This window comes from Lemur catta, chromosome 9, assembly GCF_020740605.2.
Source record: "Lemur catta isolate mLemCat1 chromosome 9, mLemCat1.pri, whole genome shotgun sequence".
NCBI lineage: Eukaryota > Metazoa > Chordata > Mammalia > Primates > Lemuridae > Lemur > Lemur catta.
The window spans coordinates 17,600,831-17,625,965 of record NC_059136.1 but is presented as its reverse complement, the minus strand read 5'-3'; the positions used below and the strand labels follow the sequence as shown (position 1 = coordinate 17,625,965).

At 56.8% G+C, this 25,135-nt stretch overlaps 2 protein-coding genes across 5 annotated transcripts in view; one reads left to right on the top strand and one right to left on the bottom strand.

The window, feature by feature from the left end:
* APBA2 (amyloid beta precursor protein binding family A member 2) overlaps window positions 1-8,079 on the top strand; it is a 57,123-nt gene extending 49,044 nt beyond the window's left edge. The window contains 2 exon segments of the mRNA XM_045560902.1: window positions 6,565-6,705; window positions 7,928-8,079. Coding sequence (XP_045416858.1) covers window positions 6,565-6,705; window positions 7,928-7,999 — 213 coding nt within the window. The 3' untranslated portion in view covers window positions 8,000-8,079.
* A 1,794-nt stretch (window positions 8,080-9,873) lies between these two features.
* FAM189A1 (family with sequence similarity 189 member A1) overlaps window positions 9,874-25,135 on the bottom strand; it is a 325,715-nt gene continuing 310,453 nt past the window's right edge. For 2 of the 4 annotated variants that reach the window (XM_045560948.1, XM_045560949.1), the window contains 5 exons: window positions 19,112-19,187; window positions 16,429-16,656; window positions 14,911-14,985; window positions 13,661-13,971; window positions 9,874-9,897 (listed from right to left, as the gene is read on the bottom strand). In XM_045560948.1, coding sequence (XP_045416904.1) covers window positions 9,874-9,897; window positions 13,661-13,971; window positions 14,911-14,985; window positions 16,429-16,656; window positions 19,112-19,187 — 714 coding nt within the window. Of the gene's footprint in view, window positions 9,898-12,754; window positions 13,972-14,910; window positions 14,986-16,428; window positions 16,657-19,111; window positions 19,188-25,135 lie in introns of those variants that run through there. The other 2 variants (XM_045560946.1, XM_045560947.1) reach the window with 1 other exon arrangement.

The window sequence follows — 25,135 nt, the reverse complement described above, 5'->3', positions numbered from 1 at the left end:
GGTTTGGAGGCTGGCACTGAGGAACACACAGACGGCTTAGAAGACCTCACAGAGGTTTTCGGGGCCAGGGCTAGAAGTGGCCCTTTGTCATTTCTGCCCACGTGCCACTAGCCAAGCAGCTCAGTCACACACCCCACAAAACACGGAGGAGTCTGGGGAAGGGGTTCAGCTAGTCCCCAGGGCCAAGAGGGACAAGGGCATCTAGCTAGTGTTGGCCACACCTTCCTGGCTGGGTGACCCTGGGCAAGTCACTTAACCTCACCAAGTTCCCCTCAAAAGGTGGTTGTGAAGATTGAGACAATCCGTACAGCATACCAAGATGGCAAAGGAGGACCCGCTGCTCCTGCACTCCGTGCCAAGGAGGAAGGCCCTATGGCACCTGAACCCGCACGCAGGTGCCCAGACAAGTTGTCTGCGTCCCATTGGGATTTCTGTCCGGGCAAATGGCTGGTCTGGCCTGGTCCCACCCTGCTGGGCTGCTCCGCACACACATGACCTGAGCATAAGCAGCCACCCTGCTAGTTTTGGGGCTCTGCTGGGGCCCATGTCTGCGGCCACCATGAGTGCCAGGTAGACGGGTTGGGAGGGCCTTCTGAGCTGCCCCTGACAGTGACCTGTCACCAGGGCCTGTGTGCCTCCCTCTCTGGCCCCAGGTCAGGACTGACTCAGTGACCCTACAGCCCCTCAAGGAGCCCTGCCCCCGAGTGTCTCTGCCTGGGCATCCCCAGGGCTGCCCCTGCCCTGCTAAGCAGCCTTGTGGCCACACCGCCTTTCCCTCCTGGGTGGTCTGGGGAGCTGGTGGTCCTGTTCCTGACCCCCCACCCAGATGAGGGGGCAGACGGGCCTGGGTGGATGGTCTTTGCTGTAAAATGCTGCTCATTGATGGCTCCGTCACACTGAGCCCTGCAGGAGGGGCTGGCTTTCCCTGCCGTGTGGTGGCCCAAGGGCTGCCCGTTCTTGGGGCCTGCGAACACAGCCCTGCCCAGGATGGGCCTGACACCCCTTGTCTGCCCCCCTTCCGCAAACTACAACCCTAGGAGGAGTGTGGGGACTGATGAGGAAGCTGGGGCACAGAGAGGTTTAGTGACCTGCCCCAGGTCACACAGCGGTAAGCCATGCAGAGGACTGGTGGGGAAGTGGGGTCAGGGGAAAAGAGACAAGGAAATGGGGGTGCTCTGGCTTGTGTTTTGTGGGGGCTAAATTAAGGCAAGTGGGGAAGGAAGGGGGCACCAGCTGAGAGAAGCTGTGAGGTGCGGGGGCGCAGGGCGGTGAGCCTGCCTCCCAGAGACCAGGGCAGTGAGTAGGGGTGGGGGGGTGGGGGGCAGGGGCACAGCCTGGGGAGAGGCCAGGTGGCAGTGACAGGGCGCTCTCCCTTTTGGGGGGTGGAGGCTGAGGCAGCGGGGTGGGCAGGTTCAGGGTGCAGCAGACCTAGGCTGTGCGGGGCCCGGAGCTGGGGGCGATGCCCAGCTCTGAAGACAGACTCACCAGGGCGGCCAGGCGTGGGAGAGTCCGACGCCATCCGTTTCTCGGTGCCTCTGCCCCAGGTCTGGGCTCTGAGTTCCAGGCAACGATGAGGACCCAGCCGGTGTGTCTGTGAACTCGAGGGGGTGACCTGTGGGCACCACGGTGGGCAAGGAGGGTCCTCAGACCCAGCCCTGCCCACCAATGAGCTGTGGTCCAGCCTCTGCGTGTGGGACGGGGTCAGACTTCCTCAAGGCCCCCTGCTCACGGCTGCGAGGGGGGCTGGCCGCCAAGAGGTGGGACGCATGGTGGCTCCCAGGGGCTTCCTTCTGGTACGTGGCAGCTCACCCTGAGTGTGCCAGGGAGGGTTTTACACGAAGCAAATGGATCTGCATGGGTTTGTCCTTATTATAGTCAGTCTCCCCAGTGACCCAGAAAATGGCATGCAGGTGGCTGAACAAATCAGTCATAATCTCTGCCTGGCTCTGCGTCCTGGCAAGAAACGCTGGGGCTTTCAAGTCACCAGATGCTGTCTCCGTCCTCTGCGCCTGCCCCTGTGAGTTCCACAGCAACTGCCACCTCTGCTGGGCAGCTGCTGCACTGCCCCGGGCCGTGTCTATCCATCTGCCGGGCTGAGGAGCACCACGGGCCCCACCACTCAGCTGGGACCTCCAGGGAGGGGTGATCCTGGGAGAACATTCAGGAGGTCTGAGGCACAGGCCACCCCAGTGCAAGTCCCCACAGCGTGCTCAGGATGGGACCGGTGGCCCCAAGGCCCCTGAACCTCAGCTTTCAGCCCACCTGGCCTCACCAGAGGGGCCTGGCCTGGCACCCGTGGGCTCCTGCTGCCCCCTGGCCCTGCAGCAGTTGGGCTGTTTTCTGGGTGTCACTTCTCCCAGGCCTCCCTGGCCCCCGTGCCCAGTGAAGCTCTCATGAGTCCCCTTCCTGCCCTCGCTGGGACCCCAGCCTGAAGTCCGGGCTCCTGCTGGCCTAGGGCAGCAACGGGGCAACTTGTGTCCTGGGAGCTGGCCGGGCAATGGCTGGGGAGTCCCCTCAGCCTTCACAGTGCCTGACCACGTGGTGACCACAGTGGGGTGGTGGAAGACGCCAGGCTCGGAAATGGCATTTTTGAGCTCTTGTATGGACCCACTGCGGTTTTCTGCCTACTGCAGAAATACTTCCTGTGGCAGTGGCAGGGTTTAATGTCAGATGAAATATGTCCCAACCCTGGACATAAGTCTGGGTGCTGGAGTGTGGGAGGTGGGGGAAGGGAGCTCCGCACAGGGGTGGGTGTGTGTGTGAGAGAGAGAGAGAGAGAGAGAGAGAGAGAGAGAGAGAGAGAGAGAGAGAGAGAGAGAGAGAGAGAGAGAGAGGGAGAGGGAGGGAGGGAGGGAGGGGGGAGAGAGAGAGGGGGGGGGGAGAGAGAGAGAGAGGGAGAGAGGGAGGGAGAGAGAGGGAGGGAGAGGTACCTCTGTGCCTCTCCAACCCACTGGGCACTAACCTCGTCCCAGGCCCTAGCTGTTCAACTCCCCTAGGACATCTGTTTTTCTTTTCATTCTTTTTCTCTTAAATAATTGTGGGGAAATACACATAACATGAGGTGTACCATGTGAATCGTTTTCAAGTGCACAGTTCAGTGGCATTAAGCACATCCACACTGTTGTGCAGCCGCCGCCACCATCCTTCTCTAGAACTTTTTCATCTTCCCAAACTGAAACTCTGCACCCACTGAACACTAACGCCCCCCTCCCGCTTCCCCCAGGCCCTGGCACCCACGGTTCTACTTTCTGTCTCTATGAGTCTGACTGCTCTAGTGACCTCGCATAAGTGGAACCATTCGGTGCTTGTCCCTTAGTGACTGGTTTATTTCACTCAGCATAACATCTTCAAGGTCCCTCCATGTTGTAGCCTGTGTCAGAATCTCTGAGTGGCTGAAGACTATTCCACTATGTGTACAGAACACATTGTGTTCGTCCACCATCCATCAATGGACACTTGGGTTGCTGCCACCCTCCTGGCTGCTGTGACCACCAGCGAGCAGGGCGTCTTTTTCCAGTCTGTCTAGTTTCACTGCCACAGGTGCTTCCACCCCCCTCTGGTCCATCTGTCCGGGGTCAGTTCTAGGACCCTGGAAATGGAAGCCCCCCTACCATGGGCAAACACACCCTGGTCAGCCCTGGTCCAGTTAGGGGGTGGCATTGTCTGTCACCATGTCACAGGTAAGGACTGAGGAACAGGGTGTTGAAGTAACTTGCCCTGAGCCTCCCAGCTGGGCGGTGGCAGAGCCAGGATGGGCCTGAGGCCTGCTGGCCAGGGGGACACACTCACTACCCCTCACCAGACGCTTTGCACGATGCCAGCGTGTCAGGGAGGGCGTACGTGTGGATTGGGGACATTTGTGACCAGTGCAGAGGCTGATTTGTATCTAGGGGCCCAGGACGTCAATAACCAAGCAATGGAAGTGCACATACGGTGCTGGTCGCAGCCTCAGTGGTGGCCCGGCAGCCAGTGTCCCTGCTGAGCCTGCAGGGAGCACCATGCCCACTCACAGCCGTGGTTCCCCCGCGTCTCCTCATCTGAGAAGAGGTTTGCACACATCTGACAAGTTTTGCACAAGTGCCTTTTCGATTTTCAGCCTCATTAGACCCCGAGTGCAATGCATCAGTTTGCAGACAGGCCTAGCTGATCCAACTGACACTCCTCCCAAATGGATCCTGCTCTCTCTTCCCTCAATCCCTTCAAGAAATCCTTCCTCCCGAGAAGCACACCCACGCGCTTACAACGTGCTGCCGTCTGATTCTTGCCAGATGGGCCTCAGCTTGGCCCCTCAGCACCTCCTGCCTCCCTCCCCTACCCCCTGCCAGCGTGTCCCCAGATACCCCCGGGGTCTGAGACCATCCTCCCAGCAGCGCCCTCTAATGGCACCAACGTACTTTCACCCCCTGCCCTCCTTTCCCGCCTGTATTCTCTTTTCTCAAATCTCCAACACTAGGAAGACAGCAGCCATAAGGGATATGATCCAAATAGCACTTTCTCAGGATCATCCTAGCTCCTGGCCAGGCTGGAGAAGTGAGCCCAGCTGCCCTGAAACACCTCCTTCTGGATCTTCAAAGAACCAATAATGTTGGACACAAAATGTCCTTAAGTCACTTGGGGAAAAAAAAAACAAAAGTGAATCCTGAATGCCTGTGTAGATGGAATATTTGGCAATCAGGTGAGCAGCGCCTTCATGTGACAGAACAGGTGGACAACAGCGGCCAGGGGACAGGCTGCCTCTCTTTCTCTGCCCAGACCCCAGCCAAGCCTGTTGGGCCAAGTCCTGACTTCTGGTTCGGTAACCAGGCCCTGCAGCAGAAGTCCAGGTGGCCGGGCGTGGCCGCGGCTGTGGCAGGAGTGCGCACCTGTGTCTCCAGCCAAACCAGAGCATCTCCTCCTAGAAAGGGAGGGACGCTGAGTGCTGGGTGGCAGCTACCATGGCAGGACCCACACACATGCGGTCAGTTTGGAAAAGCCTGCAGAGTTTGTGGCAAGGCAAAACTCACAAAATAAATGACAGACGGGAGTCCTGTGGGTGGTGGACTTTTAAGCCTGTCTCAGCCTTAAGAGATGCTGTGCCTGGCGCTGAGGGAGAGCGGGGGGGCAGGCAGGGCCCAGTCCCATCGGCAGGTGGGGCCGACCTCCAGTGGGCCCCGGGCAGTCGGGGCCCCGCTGGGAGGGGGAGGTGGGGTGAAAGGGGAGGGCATTCACTTCAGGGCACCTAGAAGAGCCCCCGTAAGGTAGAGCCTTTCCATGGAGGGACAGGGACAGCCACGTGGGTGAGAAAGGCCCGCCTCGCTGCCTGGGCTCTCCGACCACTCACACCTGTGCCGACCTTTAGCATGACCAGAGTCACCCTTCCTGACCCTGGGTCATGGTCCCTGCCTGTTAAAGTATAAGAACCCCTTAAAAAGTCACAGAAATGCTAGTGAGATAGTAGCTGGACTGCCAGTATCCTCCAATTGAGGAACCCTAAGGACAGAAGGCCACTGTGAATTTGTTAGGCTCTAGGTGACTCTGAGTGGGTCGAGGGGCCCTCCGGGACAGGTTCCTGCCAGCCTGAGCCTCCCTGCCCAGCTCAGAGCTCCTCTTCCTCATCCTCAAAGCAGCTGACGCGGTGCAGGCCTGGGCAGTGATGCTGCCGGGTCATGGGGGACGAGAGAGACCCCCAGGTGTGGGTGTGGCTGCTCTCGGACGCCTCACTCCAGGGGAGCTGCTGCCTGTCCGCCCAGCTGTGTCAGTGGCTGATATCCCCTGACCCTTGGAAGCAGCTGGCGGTAGGTGGAGGCCGGTCCTTCCCTGTCCGCCCTCACTGCATCTCCAGCTGGGGCTGAAGGGGCGTGGTGGCCCCGGGACCTCGGCCTTTCCTCCTGCTGCGGTGCCTTCCTTTCCACGCCTTTGGTGGGTACTGCCAGGCCCAGAGGTGTTCCCGGGAGCCTCTCCTGGGCTGTCGGGCGCAGCTCTGCCCCCCTTGTCTCCATGAGCCCCAGGCCTCTCCCCCCGGAGTCTGCTGTCCTCTCCCTGATGTCTGCAAGGAAGTTCACGTTTCTAATGCCTTGACTTGCAGTGAATTTGCAAGCAGTGGAGACAAACTTAGGGGCATCCCTGTCACTTTCCCAGACTCTCTCCATTTGTCAGCTCATGAGACCATCACCTCGCTCCTCCCCGAGGTGGGAAAGGGTGACTGTCTTCACTTGGAACAGGAGCAGCTTGCGGCTGCCAGGGAATTGTCTGGAATGTGCACTAGCCGTGCACATCACCCACCCTCTGCCCCCACCAATGCCAGGAGCAAAGGCTCCGGCATGGTGTGGAGAGGACAGATTCCACCATGGGGGTCCAAGGGCATGGATGGTTCCCCCACACACCCCAGCTTTGACCTTCCCCTTTAAAAAAAAAAAAAAAACATATTCCAAATCCAAATCTCCCTGTTCTTGAGTCAACAAATTGCATGTAGGAGCTGTCATCACACAGGGTTTTCCCCTCTGCGGGTCCCTCCTTTGGGGACCCAGTGGAGCGCCTGTCAGGGGTGGCATGAACGTGTATGCTGACCTGCCTGCGTCTGCTTAGATCTGCAGTCTCATGAGAGGGGGCATTGCCGAGCGAGGCGGCGTCCGTGTCGGCCACCGCATCATCGAGATCAACGGGCAGAGCGTGGTGGCCACAGCCCACGAGAAGATTGTCCAAGCTCTGTCCAACTCGGTCGGGGAGGTAAGATCATGCCTGTCCCTGCCCCGCTGCTCCTGCCACTTTCCTGAAGCCAGGACCTGAGGCTAGGGGCGTCACACCCTGACCGTCAGTCCCCATGGGGGCACATGATGTGCTCAGGAAAGCCGTCGGTCCCCACCCAGAGAAAACTCACCCTTCCTAGGCGAGCCTGGCCTGCCAGGACCTTGGGCGCACCCTGCTTCCTGCGTCCTCTGTGCTCCCGCCTTGCCCTGTGAGCCTTCCCTCCTCTCCGCGGGGAAAAGCCGTGGGGAGAGGGAGGAGCTGAAATCCAAGCTGATTAAAGGGCTCCTCGTGGGCCAGGTGGGAGGCTGTATCTGCAGACAGGGGGCACCTGTGTGGGTGTCAGACCAGGGCCTGCTCTTGCTTGACCTTGGGAGCATTGCACCCCACTGGGCACCCAGAGGGACGTCCAGCAGCCCCGCTGGCATGGACGTAGACTGCTCAGGGTGCAGGCTCTCTAGAGGAGAGGGCACCGCCGGCCCTGGGGCCGAAGCACAGAGCCCACCATCACTTTGCTTCCAGAGCTTTAGTGTCTTCCTGCCAGGACATGCCTCCTCCAGTGCCCCCAAAGAAGGATTATGGGATAGGCACGCCCCACGTTGGTGTCCCTGGGGAGCGGTTGCAGGCTTTGCTTGTATACCTAGACCCTTTGGAGCCAGGGCTTAAAGGGTCATTTGCTAACTGACCCCCAGAGGCTGGGGGACCTGAGCCACCCTGACCCCCTGCAAGCCAGTCCCCAGCCCACTTGCTTTAGCTGCAGTTCTATGAGAAGGGGTGTGTGTCTCTGCCCACCCCCCTCCCCCCCGCAACTCTACTGCTTCCACCTAACTGAAGCAAAGCACACACCTTGCAGGGTCTTCGGAGGCCAGGGCACCCCTGGCTTGCCCCAGCCAGTGGGCAAACTGTTGTCCCCATTAAAAGCCCAACTTCTCACCCCCAACCCCTGTTAACTAGACTGAAAGCGAAACTAGCACTCACCCGTGTAGAAGCCTCTAAAGACGGGGTGCGGACGTGAGTTGCAGTCTGCAACGTCCGGGAAGGCATCCTAGGTCGCCATCGGCCTGGGCGGGCCCTTCTTTTGCCTTCACTCTAAAGACGCATTTCCCACAGGAAACACGGGGTTTTCACAGCTGTTGCTTGTTTGCACTTGATTGCACGGAGGGGCGGGCGGGAGAGCGGCTCAGCCCCCTGTCTCTATTGGCAGATTCACATGAAGACCATGCCCGCCGCCATGTTCAGGCTCCTCACGGGCCAGGAGACCCCGCTGTACATCTAGGCCGCCAGCCTGGCCGCACCGCGGAGCTGGACGCCAGGCAGGCCTGCCGGGCCCGGGGGAGCCGGAGCCAGACCCGGGCTGAGGACCTGACCCCTGACCCCACAGCCCAGCAGGGACACTGGCTCCCTGAAGGTCGTGCCCTTGCCTCCCACTTTTTTTTTTTATTTTGCCAAAAAGGAGTATATCTTTATCAAAGGAGAGTCACAGGAACAAACCTTTGTAAAACAGTCAAGTATTTTGCCACGTTCTGAACCGTTTTCTCACTGCGACTGACCGAGGGTGCGTCCCAGTCCCTGTGTGTGGTGTGGAGTGTGTGTCTTTCCTCCCTGAAGCTGTAGAGAGTGAACGCAGGTGCCTGCCGTGTGGCCGGAACGGAGGCCTCCAAGGGCCGAGGCCCTGGGCAGGCCAACGGCCACCCCTCCGCCCCCTGGGCTGGGACATCTGGGTCCTAGGGGGGCCCTTGACAGTCCCCAACGGCTGCCTTCGCCGCTGCTTCTGCAGGAATGTGGCAGCCCAGTTCCCAGGATGTGACTTGTAATGAAAGTTTGGGGGACATGTGATTGACTGTAAATAAAGGATGATGGCCACAACGTCAAAACTCCATATTTATTTAGATATGCTGCCGTTTGGACTTTTATTTTGGCAAGCCGTCATTCCGACGTTAGGGTCTTCCCATGGTGACCCGGGACCACACCTGCTTCTCCTGCCCCATCTGGGCACCCTCCCTCCCGGGCAGGGCTCCCGCTGGTGGGACCTGTTCGCTGTCCTGCCAGGAACACGGGGAGCACGGGTGTGTGCCCCCGCATTTGAAATCTGTCTACACACACACATCCACACCTGTGCGTGCCCCCGAAAAAACAAAACCCACACCAGGAAACCCGACCTCTGCCACTCCTGAGGCAGCCGCCCGTGAGCAGGGCGCACGGCCCTGGGCAGTGTTAGTGCGTGTGTAGATAAGTCAGATATAGTCTAGCTCAGTCCACTAGAGATCCATGTTAACTGACGTCATTTTGTCCGGAAGTCTCTTTTTTTGGCCCAGGCCTTGAAGAATACACTGTGACTTAAGAAGCCTTACCACGCAGTAACTAAAGCTTTAGGATTACTGTATTTGAGGAGTGCCCGTGTGTTGCATGCAGCTGACCTTAGGAAGACTTCGTGCATATCACTAATAAACCTGAAGTCCTGATGAAAAGCTGTTCGTGTGGCTGGTTTGTTAGCTGGGCGGCGGGGCCCGCCTGTCCCCGGACTTCGCACCCTCAGCCTGAGGCTCCGCAAGTGTGCCGTGTGGTGGCGGCAGCGGCTGCTCAGCTTCCCCCTTGGGTCTCTGGTGGCCTCAGGAGCCATCACTGATGAGGTTGGGGAGTGGGTGACCCAGTCACTAGGTGGGCAACACCCTGCAGCAGCCAGCCATGGTGACCAGTCGCTGGCCCATCCTGAGTTCTCCTCCACCAGCCCCCAGGGAGGAGGCGTGGCTGCCACAATACTACCTAACTGAATAAGGGAAGAGATGGAGCCTTGAGCTTCTCCACATTTAAATTTAAATTACCTCCAGGAGAGCGGTGGGTGTGTGTGTGTGTAAGAGAATGTTGCACCACCCATCCCAGAACCCTCTCTGCCCCTGTGGGCTCCCTTGCAGCCTGGCGAGAATAGCAGGACTCTGGCAGCTCTCCCATCACTTACCTTTCTCCGTGGCCACCATCCTGTTGTCACCTGGCATGGGGAGGCCATGGAGGGAGATGTGGGCTTTGGTCAGAAGGCCATGGGGTGGGGGTTCCAGCCGTGTTAGCCTAGGGGCCTTGGAGCAGCAGGACACTCCTTTCTGGCCAGTCCACGGCAGTGTGTGCCCCACGCCGTGAGCTACTGACCAGGCACGTTCAGGGCCAGGGATTCTGGGGGAACTGCTGAGTGAGAGCAGTCTCACCTGGCCACCCGGAGGGCGTGTGCTAAGAGCTCACCTGAACTCAATTTTGGCCATCAGGGCCATGTAAGTCTCTCAACGTGAATTCCAGCTCCACGCCTTTCTTTTCCCAGAAAGTATGCATGGCAGATGCAAAGAAAAATGTTCAGTAGGAAATTTTATTATAAAGAGTGGCATAAAGGCCTCCCCTCCCCCTGGGTATGCTGAAGAATTAAAAGCAAAATAAAATTCTTCACTTGGCCAAGAAATAAGGACTGCTAGCCAGGCATGGCCCCATCCTTGGGGAATGAAAGGAAATGTCACCTGAGCCAAAGCTGAAAGGAAGGGGCCTCAACTCGGGAAGCCAAGGGGAACATTCCAGTAATGCCTCAGACAAGGCACGAGAATGTGCTCCGGAGAGGAGGTTCATGGCTGGCAGGTGATACGGGGGCGGGACTCCCACCAAATGATACAGATTTTTAAAAACCCACATCCAGGAAAGCTTTGGAGCTGCAGACCTGCATTCCTCCTGGAAGCCCTCGGATGTTGCACCCATCGAGGCGTAGGTGGTCAGTATGGGCAGGACCTGCCTGGGTCCGGCACCTGCTGTCCTCCCCTCCCGCCCCGAGAGCTGAGCTGTTCCAGAAGGCTCCGGGGAAGCCCAGCGGGCGGCTGCGGCTGCCTCACTCCTGGCGCGCCTGCTCTCAGCCTGTGTCCGTCCCAATTAGACCTCAGAGACACAGAGGCCAGAAATATTTTTTATTAAAACACTTATCATTATTAAAACACCTTGAGGTACATTAAATAAATACAACCTTTCCAGTTGTACAAACAGGTCTCTGGTGGCTTGAAAACAATTTCTTATAAATTCTGCCTTAGCAGCCTCTGTGAGTCAGTACAGGTGAGGAAAAAAACAACCTTTTGAAATAAGCTTTCTGTCACAGGGGTTGTCACAAGCATTTAATTTGGATCATGGTCTCCACCTGAAGGAGACTTTAAGTCCTTGTGAACGATGTCCCCACCTTGACTGCCACAGAGTTGGGGTGCAGAGTTCCCCCACCTCAGCATCCGAGAGGCCCCCAGGCCGGGTAAACGGTGGTGTCCTAGCAGGTGCCGCCCCCACCCCCGGGTCTTGGGAGCAGCGGGCAGGGAGAGTGCCCAAGGCCCAGTGAGCTGAAAAAGGAGAGTCACCTCCCAAACAGCCGCAGCTGGGCCCGTTTCAGATACCAAAACGGGAGCATGAGATGAGGCCCTGGTGGGAAGGTGCACAGGTGAGGGAGGACGCCTGCTCTCCCCTTGGCCGTGAGCCGACGTGGCCTGAGGCTGGGGTGCCCACTGTCAGAGCTCCTAGTGCCCAGATGCCCCAGAGCCGGCCTCAGGGTACCACAGCTGGTGAGTTAAGCTGCCAGCACATTCCCTAGTGGCTCTAAATGGCACCTCTCTCTTCTGGGGACCCTTTCCTGGAAGCCCAGAGCCTGGGCCTTCCTAGAGCCCACAGGTGGCCCTGAGCAGGTGGGTCAAGGAGGGCTCCCCGCCACTGCCCCCGACAGCCTTGTTTGTAGGAGGCAGAAGGCTCCAGCCCAGCGGCATAAAGTTGGGTACAGTTTCCTTATCCACAAACAGAGCTGCTAGGAGAGCGAGGTTGAGGTGTGAATGGCAGGACACTTGGAAACCCCTGGGACCATCGGCCTAACCTGGGGGAGGCACCGTCTGGGGGAGGAGCCCGGGGGCAGACAGGACAAGGAGAAGGGCAGGATTCAGAGCACCAGGCTGGGTGGCCCAGTGGTGCCTCACCCTGGCTACACAGTGGAAATGCCCAGAGGCTGAGTCCACAGGCTGGGGGCGTCTCAGCCTCACGGGAATTGCAGCCAGGTCTGAGAACTGCAGCCCTAGCCCACCTGAGGGACACTGCTGCGTGCTCCCCCAGGCCTGGCATGGCCTCCCCAGGCAGCTGGCGGTTCTGGCTCACACCTTGGAGATGGTGCAGGTTCAGAGCCCAGGGCCCTGGCGTTAAAGCTTTGCTCACAGACTCAGGGGAGACCACTCTGAAAATCCATCCATTAACTCTACCTGCAAAGGGACTGACTTTTGGGACTTCAAAAGCCCTCACTTGAGAAACATTAGAGATTTCCTGTTTCATAGTATGAATAAAGTGCTCATAAGTTCATCTCTAGTACGTCTCTCATGGAAAAGTTAAGGTTGTCATTGAAAGGCCTGATTTATATTTTTCCAGCTTTGTAACCTCTGGGCAGCAACCACCAATAACATCAATGAAGCTCAAAGCCTTGGCAGGTGAGCATGGCTGGGGGACTCCCACACCTCAGTTTGCAGGGGCCCCAGCTTCCTGCCACGCAGAAGCACCCCCAGCACACTGGGGACTGAGGGATGGGGGAGGGGCTGGACGACAGCGGGAAGCATGAGCCCAGCAGTGGTGGGTGACCCTCTGGTCCCCCCCTGCCCCCCTGTGCCAGGCCCACAGGCTGATGAGACCTGCAGACTCTGGGCTGCTTCGTCCAATGCAGGGGCCACCAGCCACAGTCGAGGGCTCAGCAGCCCCATGTGCCAGTGGCAGCAGCTTTGGCTGCCCAGATACAGGCATTTGCATCACTGCAGAAAGTTCCAGTGGATTGTGCCACTCCAGGGCCATTGTCGGGAAGCAGCTGCTGCTGATGTTGCCAGAAAACAAGGGGCTGGAGGGAGGTTCGGAAAAAGTCAAATGTGCCCACGTTGTCCAAAGGCACCCAAGATACACCCAGGCTGGGCTTGCCTGCTTCTGCACAGCCAACACAGTGGGCATTTTCCTAGAAATAAACGGTCTGCGATCTGCATCCTCCCATGCAGATGTATCTGCTGCCGCCTGGCTGGTCACCAGAGACCTGCTCAATGGGAAGGTACCCACATCCTGGAGAAGTAGGCCTCTCCCCCCAGGCCTTGACCCACCGAGGCCAATCAGGAGAGGTCAGACATGAGGGAAAGCCCCCAGAGGGGCTTGGAATAGGTGCTTATTGTTAGGGAACAAACAACAACTAAAGTGTGTCTGCTCCAGGGACAGGATGGCAGACGGAGCCCAGGGAGACAGTGGGGAGGCCCCACAGAGGGAGGCCGAGAGACACTAGGAGACCATGGACTCTTCCAAGCCCCTGAAGCCCCCACCTACCTCGGGGGGTGGCTGTGCCACCGTGGAGTCCCTCACGTGTGTCTACTCACACGATAGCCCTGTGGTCCTGCAGACAGAAAGTTGGGTCTAGGCTGCCATCTGTGCTAAAATTATCTATTTCCTTTTAAAGGAAATAGGTCAGAATGCGTTAAAGGTTTGGTTATAGAGCGATGCAAACCGCATGAGAAAATGGTTTCATTGCTTGATGTCATCCTCCGTCCATTTAACACTAAACAAACTTGAGACGGGCAGAATCCTGGTTTTGACAGCCCTAATTTTGAAGATACTTAAGGTCTTTAAGTGACATGAGTGTCACCTGTTGCTGTAACGCTGGTCAGTTCAAGGTGCCACACGCCAGATAAAACCAATGAGTTCACTGGGGACAGGAGTCATTTTTCTGAATTACTCGGCTAGGTAGGAAATGGAATCCCCAGGGAAACAACTGATCCACCTCCAGACAGGTGATAACTGTTCCCTGATGAGCCAGCGTGAGATACTCCTGGGCGGCCGCCACGATGCTTCTGTGCCAGGCCGGTGGCTTCTGGCAAGAATGTCCGCGGCTCCAGTCCTGTTGGTGTCCACATCTAGACCCCTGGCTCCTTCATACCTGGTCCGGGACGCCCGCGCTGAAGACAGCCTCCTCCAGGGGGCGCTCCTCAGAGGACACGGCCGCGCGGACGGCGCCCACCACGTGACGCACCTCGGGAGGGAGGGCACAGTGCGAGTGTTCCAAAAACTTAGCCACCAAAACTCTGGTGTCTGCATAGGCCTTGCTGTCCACTAAAGAGTGTGGCCGCTCTTTGGAGACCGCCGGGAAGACCTCTGGCACTGGCTGTTGGCTGATTTTCCAGGTGTCTGTGTCCCCAGCTGCTGAAAGCCGGGGCCGACGGGCAGCCACAGCAGAGCGAGACTTGGAAACTAAAAATCAAGGGAAAAAATGCAATTCGAAAACTACCGTAAATAAAACAAAAGGCAGCTGGCTTAAGTTCTTTAAAAAGCAAAGAAAAGCATGCTCGGTTTTCTGAATTCCTGGGCTGACACCCTGGGCGGTGCCCTGCTTCTGCTGTCCCTTCATCCCCTCTCAGCCCTGAGACCAGCTGGTGTTAACCTTGAGGGGTGCGGCCTCCCGGAGCTGGAGGGCTGGGGACAGGGCCCTGCCTTCCCTCCGCCTCCGCTAGAATCCCCGCAGGAACGGGAGCCAGGCCCTTTGCAGTATTCCTGGCTCAGTGACCTGTGCCCCTGTGGGTCTGAACTCTTGCAGGGCAGAATGGTGCCTTCTAGAGACAGAATCTGCGTTAAGACCAGATCTAGGGGTGGCACAGGGAAAATGAGACCCCCTGCACCATGCCAGGTGCGACAGCAGCCACTATCCAGGGCCCTGTCCCTGCTCACTGCCAGCGGACAGGGCTCTGCCTCTCCACAAGGCTGAGAGCTGCTCTGAATGGAACGAACGCGAGTCTCAGCTGTGATCACCTCACCAGGCCCAGATCGGAGCCTGACTTGCCCAGCCTGAATTCGAAATCACACAAAGTAAAAACGTGGGTAGTCTGTTCTGGGGTCTTTTTGTGGCAGCAAGCAAGCCCAGCAATTAAACATGAGAAACTGTAAGAATGCCCCCAAATAAAATCTCATCGATAAAGTGGAGTAGCAGGCACACGTATGTTAAATTAGCTACAGGTGTGCCAAGACAGAAGGGAAGGGAAAGGCCCTTTCGAAGCCAGGAGAGTTGGAAACTCCCACTCGTGGGTGATGGGGTGAGGCCTGCACTTAGAAGCAACGCAGCCAGGGGCCCATGGGGCACCCCCGCCCCACTTCCCACAGGTGGAGTCAAAGGGCTTGAGAAAAGGTGCATCTCACCGGTCCCCGGAGCAGCCCGCGACAGCCCTGCTTCTAGGTCCTGGCTGCACAAGGGTGTGTGTGAAGAGCCATCACCTTAACCAGACAGAGAATTCAGTGAACACATGAAACGGAAAAAGGAATTACTGATAAAACTACAATAACCCGTCTGTAGCGTGGCTTAGACATATATTTTAGATGCCGGACAAGCATGAGAAACCTGCTGACCTGAACCTAACCCCCAGCAGATCAAGATAGGAACAGCCCCGCAGTCACCAGGCCTGCTGTGGCTGGGACAAAGCCCAGCACCCTTCACTGGCATGTCCACCGCATGGGAGGTGCTCCCGGGACCCCAGAGAGCAGGTGCCGTGCCCAGCCAAGAGCAGATGGAGGTGACAGGCAACACAAGAGTGCCGAGAAGGAATCGGGACCACTTCTCCCTTCACCTCCAGCCCTCACATGTCACGGGTCACAAAGCATGAATTTCACTTGGGGCAGGTGAAGAAAGACATGGGGGGCTACAGAGTGAGCCCTGAGGCCCCCAAGTGCAGGGGATTGTCCCCCCCGACCTTAGTGCGTGCACATGACCCCTGGCGGTGCGGAGAGCAGCTCTGAGCTCTGAATGAATGAGCAGAGGCGGAACTTTCTCCATGTGAGCTGGCGAGTGCACTCTGGAGGGGACAGCACAGTGGGAACTGGCCAGGGAGCGCAAGCTCCGATGATACCTCCTCCAGGAGGGCACGGCCAGCGACTGGCTGCCGTGGCCCTGGCTCCTCTCAGGGGCTCCGTCCTCCCAGCCCAGCCAGGCTCTCGTCTATTTGGGGCTCGGCTGGACAAGATCACTGAGGTGAGACTGTCCAGGATCTACTGGGCCCTCTTCAGCATTATTTCACTTCCACTGTGCAAAAAAGTCCCCGCTGTGATGGCATTGCAGTCAAAGGCCCACCAATCTTTCCTGGCAGAAACTGTGCCCACCCAACTTCAGGGCACATAAGACTCCCAGGGGAGCTCGTGTGAAATGCAAATTCCTGGGCCGATGGCCAGGGAGCCTGGTGTCAGGTCCTACAGCCCAGGGCACTGACCTTCAAACAGTCACTTGGGGAGATTCAATGCAAGCTCCAGGGCGCACTGCCAAGGGTGCCCGTGAAGTGCTGCAGAAAACACACCCATGCCTGCCTGGGGCAGCTCCCACTGGAGGATACCCCCCACCCAGAGATTCTGCCTGTGGTCACCTGTCCTGGGCCCCAGAGCAGGTGTGCAGCACCCACAGGTAGTGTCTAGGGCTGGCTGAGCAGCCTGGTGGTCTCCTATCATCCTAAACTCTCGAATCCTTCCTCCTCTGCCAGAATGACAAGCCTGGTGGAGGCACAGCGGGGACCCACAGGCTGCTCACCACCCACGCCCAGCTCAGGGGCCTCAGGCATCAAGACCACATTCCCTGTGGCCCTGGGCCTCAACTCACAGGGGTCGCTGAGAGCTACAGTGTCCAAGGCAAGCCATCCACCCCCTAGCGACACAGGGGAGCCTGGCCAGCCATACCTGCTGCACCAGATGTGCATGAAGTGGGGTCGCTGGTGGAGCGGGACACGTGCCTGGGGGCTTGCCGTGCCTGCCTGTCTGTGCCAGGATCCTCCAGAGATGTGCAACCAAGGCATGGGGCAGGTGGCGGGGGTGGTGGGACACCCATGGGGCTGTCAGGGGATGGGTGGCTGGGACCCGGTGCAGCGGCACCCTCAGACACCAGGAGGTTTGCGTTGTCGGACGTTGCTGTGAGAGAAGGGACACAGCATTAGGGTGGGGCAACCATGGTAGCCCCCAGACGTGGGACAGCACCTGCCCTTCAAACCCCAACACTGGATAAACTCTGAACACTGGGGGCCGTGGAAACACCGAACCAGGCTGACAAACACTACTCTGTGGTGTTGAAAGTTGGGGACACCAAGTGATCGCCCAAGAATCATTCCAGGAAGGGCATGGGTGGAGCGGGCTTAGATACTTCACATTCCATAAGAGACTGAAAGTCAGAAATCAGGTGCTTTGGTCACAAGGATGCCGACGAGCATGGCCCATGCAGGGAAAGGCAGAAGCTCTGAGGGACATCGAGGCATCCCAGCCTGGTCCTGGGGGCTGCCCACCATGCAGGGGGTGCAACCCGGGCTGCTTGACAAGCTGCCAGTCAGGGCCGTGGGGAACACCCTGTGGCCCTGCCAGCACCCACGTCCTCATTACTATTTTGTTATTTTATTAGATGAAAAACAAACTGGAATCTATAAAAAAAATTTCTAGAACTGAGTTCTGCAAGGTGGCAGGATACAAGAGCCATACACAAGAATGAACCACAGCTGTATCACAATCAGATGTACTAGCAATGAACGTGCAGTAACAGAAACTAAAAACAATACCATTTACAATCAATTGCTCTGAAGAAAATGAAATACTTAAGTGTACCCTTCACAAAACATGCACAGGACCTGTATGCTGAAAAGGGCAACGTGGGGATGAAAGACATCAAGGAAGCCCCCAATGAGTAGAGAGACATACTCCGGTCGTGCATTGAAGGCTCAGTGGAGAAAGATGTCAATTCTCTCCAGACTGCTCTCTTGGTGTAAAGCGATTCTTATCAGAATCCCAGCAAGGACTTTTGAAGACACAGATAAGCTGATTCTAAAATGTATATGGGAAGGCACAGGCCCTAGAATAGCTAACGCAAGGTTGAGAAGGAGAGTGAAGTGGAGGCACCACTCCTGCGGACGTAAAGGCTGACCCTGGAGCCAGTCACCGAGACAGTGAGATGCTGGCCGGGCCACAGGCACTGAATCAACGGGGCAGAACAGAGAACCCAGAAATAGACCCACACAATGGTGCCCAGCTGATTTGTCACAAAGGTGCAAAAGCAACAAATGTTCTGGCCTGGCCCGTGGACCTGGATCTCGACCTCACTCCTCTGCAGCCCTGCAAGCCTGTCAGTACTTCTCCACAGATTCCTGACCCATCAGGGGCGGAGTCTGGTGTTGGAAGCACCCCTGGGTGTCTGGGTCAGCTACAGAGTTAACTGCCAGGTCCTGGCAGTGAGGAGGGGCAGCCCTGCTGAATCCCTGATGAGAAAGAAGCACCCAGACTCCTCTGTCATCTCCACCTGTGCAAATAGAACAAACTGGAAGGCGCTCCAGGAAATGCCAGGCTACACGGCCGTTCCAGCCTTGTTTCCCTCAAGAACATTCGATTTGTCGGAGTCACGTGGCTGCAATAGGTGGGCCCAGGCTGCAGACCCCCTCAGCCCAAACCTTGTAATGCAGCAGGCCGGTGTGGTCACCCTGTGACAGGGGACTGGGACACACAGCCCCTGGGAAGGTCACTGGACACCACCTCTTGGACAGTTTCTGATGGCTCCTTGGAGAAACCAAGAGAAGGACGAGATCACTTCTGAATCCCACAACTGCAGAGACCTGGATGTGGCCCCTTCCTATTTCTCCTAGATGCTAAGTGTCCGGGGAGAGGACAGAGAGCCCTGGGACTATAATCGTGGTCCTTTGCGGGCATCTCATGAGTTATGTGACTTTGGTCTCCACATAAACCAGCCCACATGAGCCTGCCTGGGGACCTCAAGAAGGTGGCTCCCCGGAAACGCAGCACACTTGCTCCCTCCGCTATGAAGGGTCGTACGCTTTCCTGACACCTGGGACCACCTCTCCCACCCCAGCTTTGTACTGCTCCCACCCTCTGTGTTTGGGAATCTGACACTTCACACCTGTCCTTCAATGCCCTAAGGACACGACCTCCAGCTTTTGCCCTCCTTCCGGCCTCCCGCTATGAAGTCCCCCAGCCAGCCACCCCATTCTGTGGGAGGCACCGAGTGGACAAAACCCGGCACGTACAACTGTTGCTCTGGAATGGGTGGACCCCAGCTGGGGTGGCACTCCTCTTCAAAGCCATACCCCTCAAGTGAAAGAGAAGGGGCCCTGGGGGGAGGTGACAGAGCCGCCCAGAGAAAGTGTGAGGTCTTCCAGGTGCACTGACTTGTTGGATGCAGGTAAGGGAAGAACTGCAGGGAGATTATCTGGTGCTCAACAGGACAGGCTATAGCAAACTCCACCCCTTTAAAGAATAAGAAACGGAGAGGGAAGAGTAGGCAGAGGAGAAGAGAAGGAAATAGGAGGAGGAAAAGAGACATCGGTGACAAATATAAACTTATCACTCCAAATACTGAAAGGAGTAAGCTTACCTGGTGTGCTGAAGCCAGCAGTGGCATCTGGGTCCCCGGAGCTAGTCTCAGCCACTTGCTGATCTGAACTTGTAACCTGCAGCAAGAAGCATAAAGCATCAGGGCGAGCATCGGTGGGACCCGGGAACAAGGTACAACAGTCCCAGACAGCAGGCTGACTTTGAAGCTGGTCTCCCAGTAAGAAGCGTCATGGTATGTGTACTTCTACTACCTTCCCCAAAATGTAGGGGGTGGGGTGTGAGCACTGAAGTTTTCCTTGTCAAGGCAAAAGCCCATGTCTCTGATCTTTTTCAACCAGGACGCCTGCCAGGGCCACAGAGCCACCCTGAGCTTTGCCCCTTAAACATATGGGCATTCTCTGAGACAAACAAAAGCCATACAGGGGTGCCCAGAGTCACTGCAGGGCTTAGGACAGTCCCTGCCCTCACTTCCAACATGCCCGTCTCAAACACTCTTTCTCCTCTCGGCTTCCGCTCCAGGAAGAGAACAGGCCACAAGGGACAAAGAGGCATGAGGCCTGCAATGCCTTCCGCCAGCACAGTGTGGACACAGAATGGGCATTGAACAAATGTCCACAGCCTGAGTGAGCTCCTGAAGTCGCCCAGAGCTGGCATGTGCTCCCTCTTCCCTTTCGTCTCCTGCAGAGGGGGTTGAGAGGCTGCTCCCAAGGCTGCCCTCCCCGCCTGAGCTCGGGCTCAGGGTCCAGGTCCACACAGGACGAGGTGCCAGTCTGAATGTGCGCCTTGCAGCCCTGAGGACACTGTTAGACGCCATCCTGTCCTGGTGGAGCGGGTAGCTGTGGCGCTCGCCTGGAGCTGCACAGTCATCGAGCTTCTGCAGCTTTCTTGTTGGGTGGACTCCTCTTCTGCCTGCAGAGGCCTTGGAATCTGAGGGGGAAAGGCCAGGCCCCCTCCACTGTCCACCCCCTCTTTGCCCTGCCCGTCCTGTCGGCATGGCGGGCCCGGCCACACCATCCCTGCGTTAGGGCCTCATAGGCCTGCGTTAGGCCCTGTGCTTGGCTGTAATGAGCACTGCACACACAGCACGTGAGCACCACCACGCGCCCCTGTGCCATTTCAAAAAACAATTTCTGGATCCTTGTGCTATTTCAGAGCTGCTTTGGGGATGAGCTTGCAAATAATGAGCTCCGGAGGAGGCTGGGGAAGGTGAGGCGGGCCCCTGCGGCTTGGTCCGATTCCAGCTCAGGTAATTACATTTCTGCCGCCCTCATCTCCCGCCACTTTAATCACATGGCCGGTATCCTTCATCTCTCTGCTTTAAACCAGGCTGGCGCGGGGCAGGTGCTTGGGCTGCGGCCTTCGAGCCAGCACAAAGGGTATGAGCTGCCCCCCGAGGCGTGAGGCCTGTGAGGGGTTCTGAGAGAAAGAGACACGGAGAGCTGCCTAAGTGCTCCCTCTGATCCCACTTAGATGCTTTGGAATAATACTATACACGCTATTCTTCTTCCTTAGCGCTCTCATTCTATTGGGGCGGGAATCCGGGAAGGGAGAACTCACACCACCATCAGCACCCACCTTCTTTCACTGTCATCACCATCTGCCAATAACCAGCTTTGGACATCTCAAGAATCTTCCGCTACATCACAAGAACAACGCCCTGCAGGTTCGTTTCATTCCACATGTCCCTTCCCATGTCTAACCCTCTATTTCACTTTCTTATTTGGGGTGGGGGTGGGTGGTAACTTAGAAACCTACTGCTTTAAAAAAAAAAAAGCTCTGGTAATAAAGACAAATAAATAAAATAAGAGAAATCAAATATACAGTGGGACAAGGTCAGCAGGAAATTGGATTCGCTTCATATTTTGCAGAAGCATCACTCACTTCCCTCTGGCTCCCGATCAGACCTGGTTTCGAGAGGAGGCAGCTCCTGGGAGCGCATCTATCACCTCTCACAAGCAGGGCATCAAGGGTTTAATTTAAATTTGGCTTTCCCTGATGTCAAAAGCCACCTTGCCGCACTAGAGCTGTGGGGGAAATAGCTGTTCCGTTCACACAGCATTTGCAATGAACTAGAAAGGCAGGAGGAAAGGGTGGGGGGAAGAACAGAATTCAAGATGAAACTTGAGTCCTGCAATAAAGCTCATAAACACAGCTCCCTGAGGAAGAAGAGGGGTGAGAGGGCTGTCGAGAGGAGAGCCCACAGGTATCACTTCACCTGGACACTCCAAGGCAGGTGTCACCTCACCTGGGACTCACTGATTTGCAGATGTGCTTTTCTGACTAGCTGTTGTCACTGAAAAGTCAACTGGCATTTGGCAAAGAAGCCAAATTTCCCCTCATCTTCCTTTCTTTTAGGAAGCTCTGTGGCTACAACCCCTGGCGTGGAAATTCCGCCCCAATTCTGTAATAAGTTTCCCACTCCTGGGTGAGGCCAACCGTCTAGTACTAGATTTATGAAGACCTTTTCTTTTGGGGCAATCATGAGAAATGTGAGTTAAGATTTTAGGCTAGTGGCCCAAAGCAATCTTCAAGATACTTCGCCAACAGATTTTACAATGTAAAGGCCATTTCCTTGGAATGTATGAACAACAGCTTTTGGGACTTGGGGCTGGTCGTGCTCTGTCACGTCTGTCTCCTTTCTCATGACTCCTAGCTCACTGCTCAGGTTTCCCTTGCACCCGCCATACTGCCACCAAATTAAAATTCCCAAAGCACTGCTGGGTCATGTCCACCCAGATGCCAAGCTCTTCAAAGGCACCTCTGTAGTTTGACATCCAAGGTCACAGAGTGTGCCCTCAAACTATTTCAGTGACTCCGGTTATGCACCCAGAGCTCCCACAACTGGCCTCTTGGCCGCCCCACTTCTGCACCTTTGCCCACGCTGGGCTCCCCACGATGACCTCTCCTGTGCTCACAAGTACCCCAACCCCACCCGGATTGCCAGGCCCCATTCTCCTCGGAAGCCCCAGAGAAGTTGGCTTGTCCCTGCCCTGCCGCCACAGACTGTTAGTGCCCCAACGTAAGGGACCTGTCCAGGCCACAGTTCTATATTGCACAGGTGTAAATGGTCCCTGAAACAAGCTGGTCACCCAGACAAGATGTTGGACTGGTAAATTCTCAGTTGCTTTCCTGCTATTGAAAGAAGTTCACACCCTCAGCGAACTCGCTGGAGAGTACAGTCTCAGAGCCTCGCAGCCTAAGCCAGAAGGGAATGTGTGGGGCCGCCCCATCCAGGCAAAGGGGTCAAAAGGAACATCCGCAGGCAGGGAGCGCTTTGCCTTCTGGAGTCAAAAATATCTTCTCCTGCCCCCGCATAGAGCCGCTTTTCTGTCGGTCTGTCTTCCTCTCTTTATCCAAACGAGTGCTGACAGGCGGTTTATACGCCATTTGTCCTAACAAGGGGAAGCAATTGACCTCCTTGTCACCCAGGGAGACACGTCTTGCTGTGAAGGGGCCGCTCCTCACTGTCTGTCAGGTGGGACGGGCTGCCGGGGTGGTGGCAGCTGGCGGGCGCAGCCTCCCTCTGCAGAAGGTGATGGGTTTCACCGACTTCCAGACTCCCAGAGACGTCTGTGGAATTGAAAAGTGCTCCCGGACCATGGGGTCAAAGAGAATCGGCCCAAGGGCTGCGGCGACCCCTTAATTACCAGCTGCTGCCCTGCTCCCAGGTTGTTAGCCCGGAGAAAGGCCGTGCAGACAGATGCGCTCAAACGGATAATGCGTAATGTTTGCACAGCACTTGTGAGCTGGAGGTTTCGAGTCAACACAAGCTAACAGGAGACAAGCCTTTGACATTAAAGCTCTTCTCACCAAAGGTCTGTGAAAGAAAGCTCAACTTAGAGAATTCCCAGGAGTTTTGGAGAATGGAGTCTTATTGGCCTTAGAACCAGTATTATTACCCTCCAATATAGCCTATTCTTTAGAGAAAAGAGTGCATTTGTGATGCAACACAAGTGAATGTCCCTGTGGTGTGCAGCTGTGGGTGGCGCATGGAAAGTCTCACCCAAGCCCAAGAGCTACTGCAGCATCCGGGGCCTTGGGAAGCTGGGGGCCGGCTCCACATGCAGAAGGGTTCGTGTTGTCAGGGGGGCCAAGGGCTCTGAGCGGGCAGCACGCCCGGCCTTGCCACTCTCCACAGAGTCATACACACGCAATCATGAATCGTTCCGGCCAGCCCTCTTTTCTGGAAATAGGGATAATGGCTCACAAAAGGGAGGGCATGAAGGAGGCCCAAACTCAGTCCCCAGCACAGAGCTGGAGTTCTGTGACAGCAGTAGGCAGGGGCACCGTGCAGATGAGGGAAGTGGCAGGGTTGCCCTCCTACCCCAAGGCGACTATGGAGAATCACACACCCATGTGGACTTTGGGGAGTTTCCACGCTCTGGACCATTCCATATGTGCCTGGTGAATCCTCAAGACTCTATACCCACAGTCTCCTCTGACTACCATCCCATCTTCTCTCCTCTTTGCCAAACATCCCACAAGAGTGATCCACTCCTTCTCACAGTATTCATCCCTGGGGCGGTGGCAGCGGCAGCAGCAGGAGCTGGGACTTGTTAGGAGTGCAAATCCTTAGTCCTCGCCCACCATCAGCGACTGATCAGGAACCTTGAGGTGGGCCCAGCCATCGGGACTGGATTAACAAGTTCTGGGATGGGGGGTGAGGCCCACTGGAGTCAAACCCAGGGCCACACCCATGCCCCACTTCCTCACACCCCATCCACGCCTCTGCCCAGCACATCCCAGCTCCTGCCTCTCCAGCCCATCAAAGCTGCTCTTGCGGAGGTCACCCACAGCTCCTCCATGGTGAGGAAGGGGGACCTGGCGTTGGCCATCACAGTCTCTGGGCACAGCTGGCCCATCACTTCCTTCCCGAACTGCTGGTTCCTGCAAATGCAGGCTTCCCAGAGCCCTGCCTGGTGCTCTGCCGTGTGGGTGGGTGCCCTTCCTCTGCCACCCACAATGGTGACATTCCTTGAAGCTATTCCCCTCTTTGGGTGATCCACCCCCTCCTCCGTCCCCCAGGCTCCAGTGACTATCTCTGTATCTAACTCCAATCTCTCTAAGTTGCTGAACCACAGACCCTACCGCCCAATGGACACTCACTCAGAATCCCACCCCCCACACCCGGACAAGTCACCGCCACCCACGCCACACTCACCCGAGACTCATCCTGAGTGGCCTTCTATCTGGTGGGTGTGTTGTGCCCACCCTGCTCCTTCCTTCCCAGGAGCCCTCCCGGACCCTCTCCTGAACCCTGCCTGCCTGACGCCCACCCAGTCTGAGCTCTCAGGTCCTTCCTGGACCCCCCAAACACAGGCCCTGTGCCCCTGACAAGTGCCCCACAGTGCACTGGGCGCCCCCCTCAGAGCACTGGTGATAACTCTTATCACAGCAAATGGTCTCCACCGATAATATTGATTTGAATTATTTTTTATCATAAACAGAAAAATAAACCACATCAGGAAGGCAGAGGTCCCTGTTCAGCTTTAAAAAACATCCAAGAGCATCTCCAGTACTGCAGGTTTAGGAATGAGGTTTCAGGGCCACACTTTGCCTCCTCACTGAAGAGGTGATGGACACCCAGGCAGTTCCCACACGTGTGTTTCTCCTGGTGACAGAGTCCTTGGCCCAGTGGAGTCCCAGGGACTGACGTCTGTTCAGGGTGGGAGCAGGTGCAAAGGCAGCCGCTCAGGCACTGTCTGCTTGGACAGGGCTGCGAGGACGGGCTGGGGACTTACCAGGCGGGTTTGGAGACTGAGCTGGCCCACTGCAAGCCACCCTGAAGGACAGTCCCTATGGCAAATATTTCCCCTTCCAATGGGTTGAGTCTAACAGGGTCTGAATGTGCTGTCCATGTTTCCACTGGGCACAAGGAAGGCGCATCTCCTCCTGTCCTCAGACCACCCAGCCTGCAAAAGGTGATGTGTCCTTGTGGATGTGACTGTCCCCATGGGTTTGTGAGCTGTGTCCAGGGGCTCCATGGCTGCTGAGAAATTCAAAAGTACCGTCCTGGGTGTCCACTCTCCTCTGCTTGGCGCTCAGAGCCCAGAATTGGCTCAGC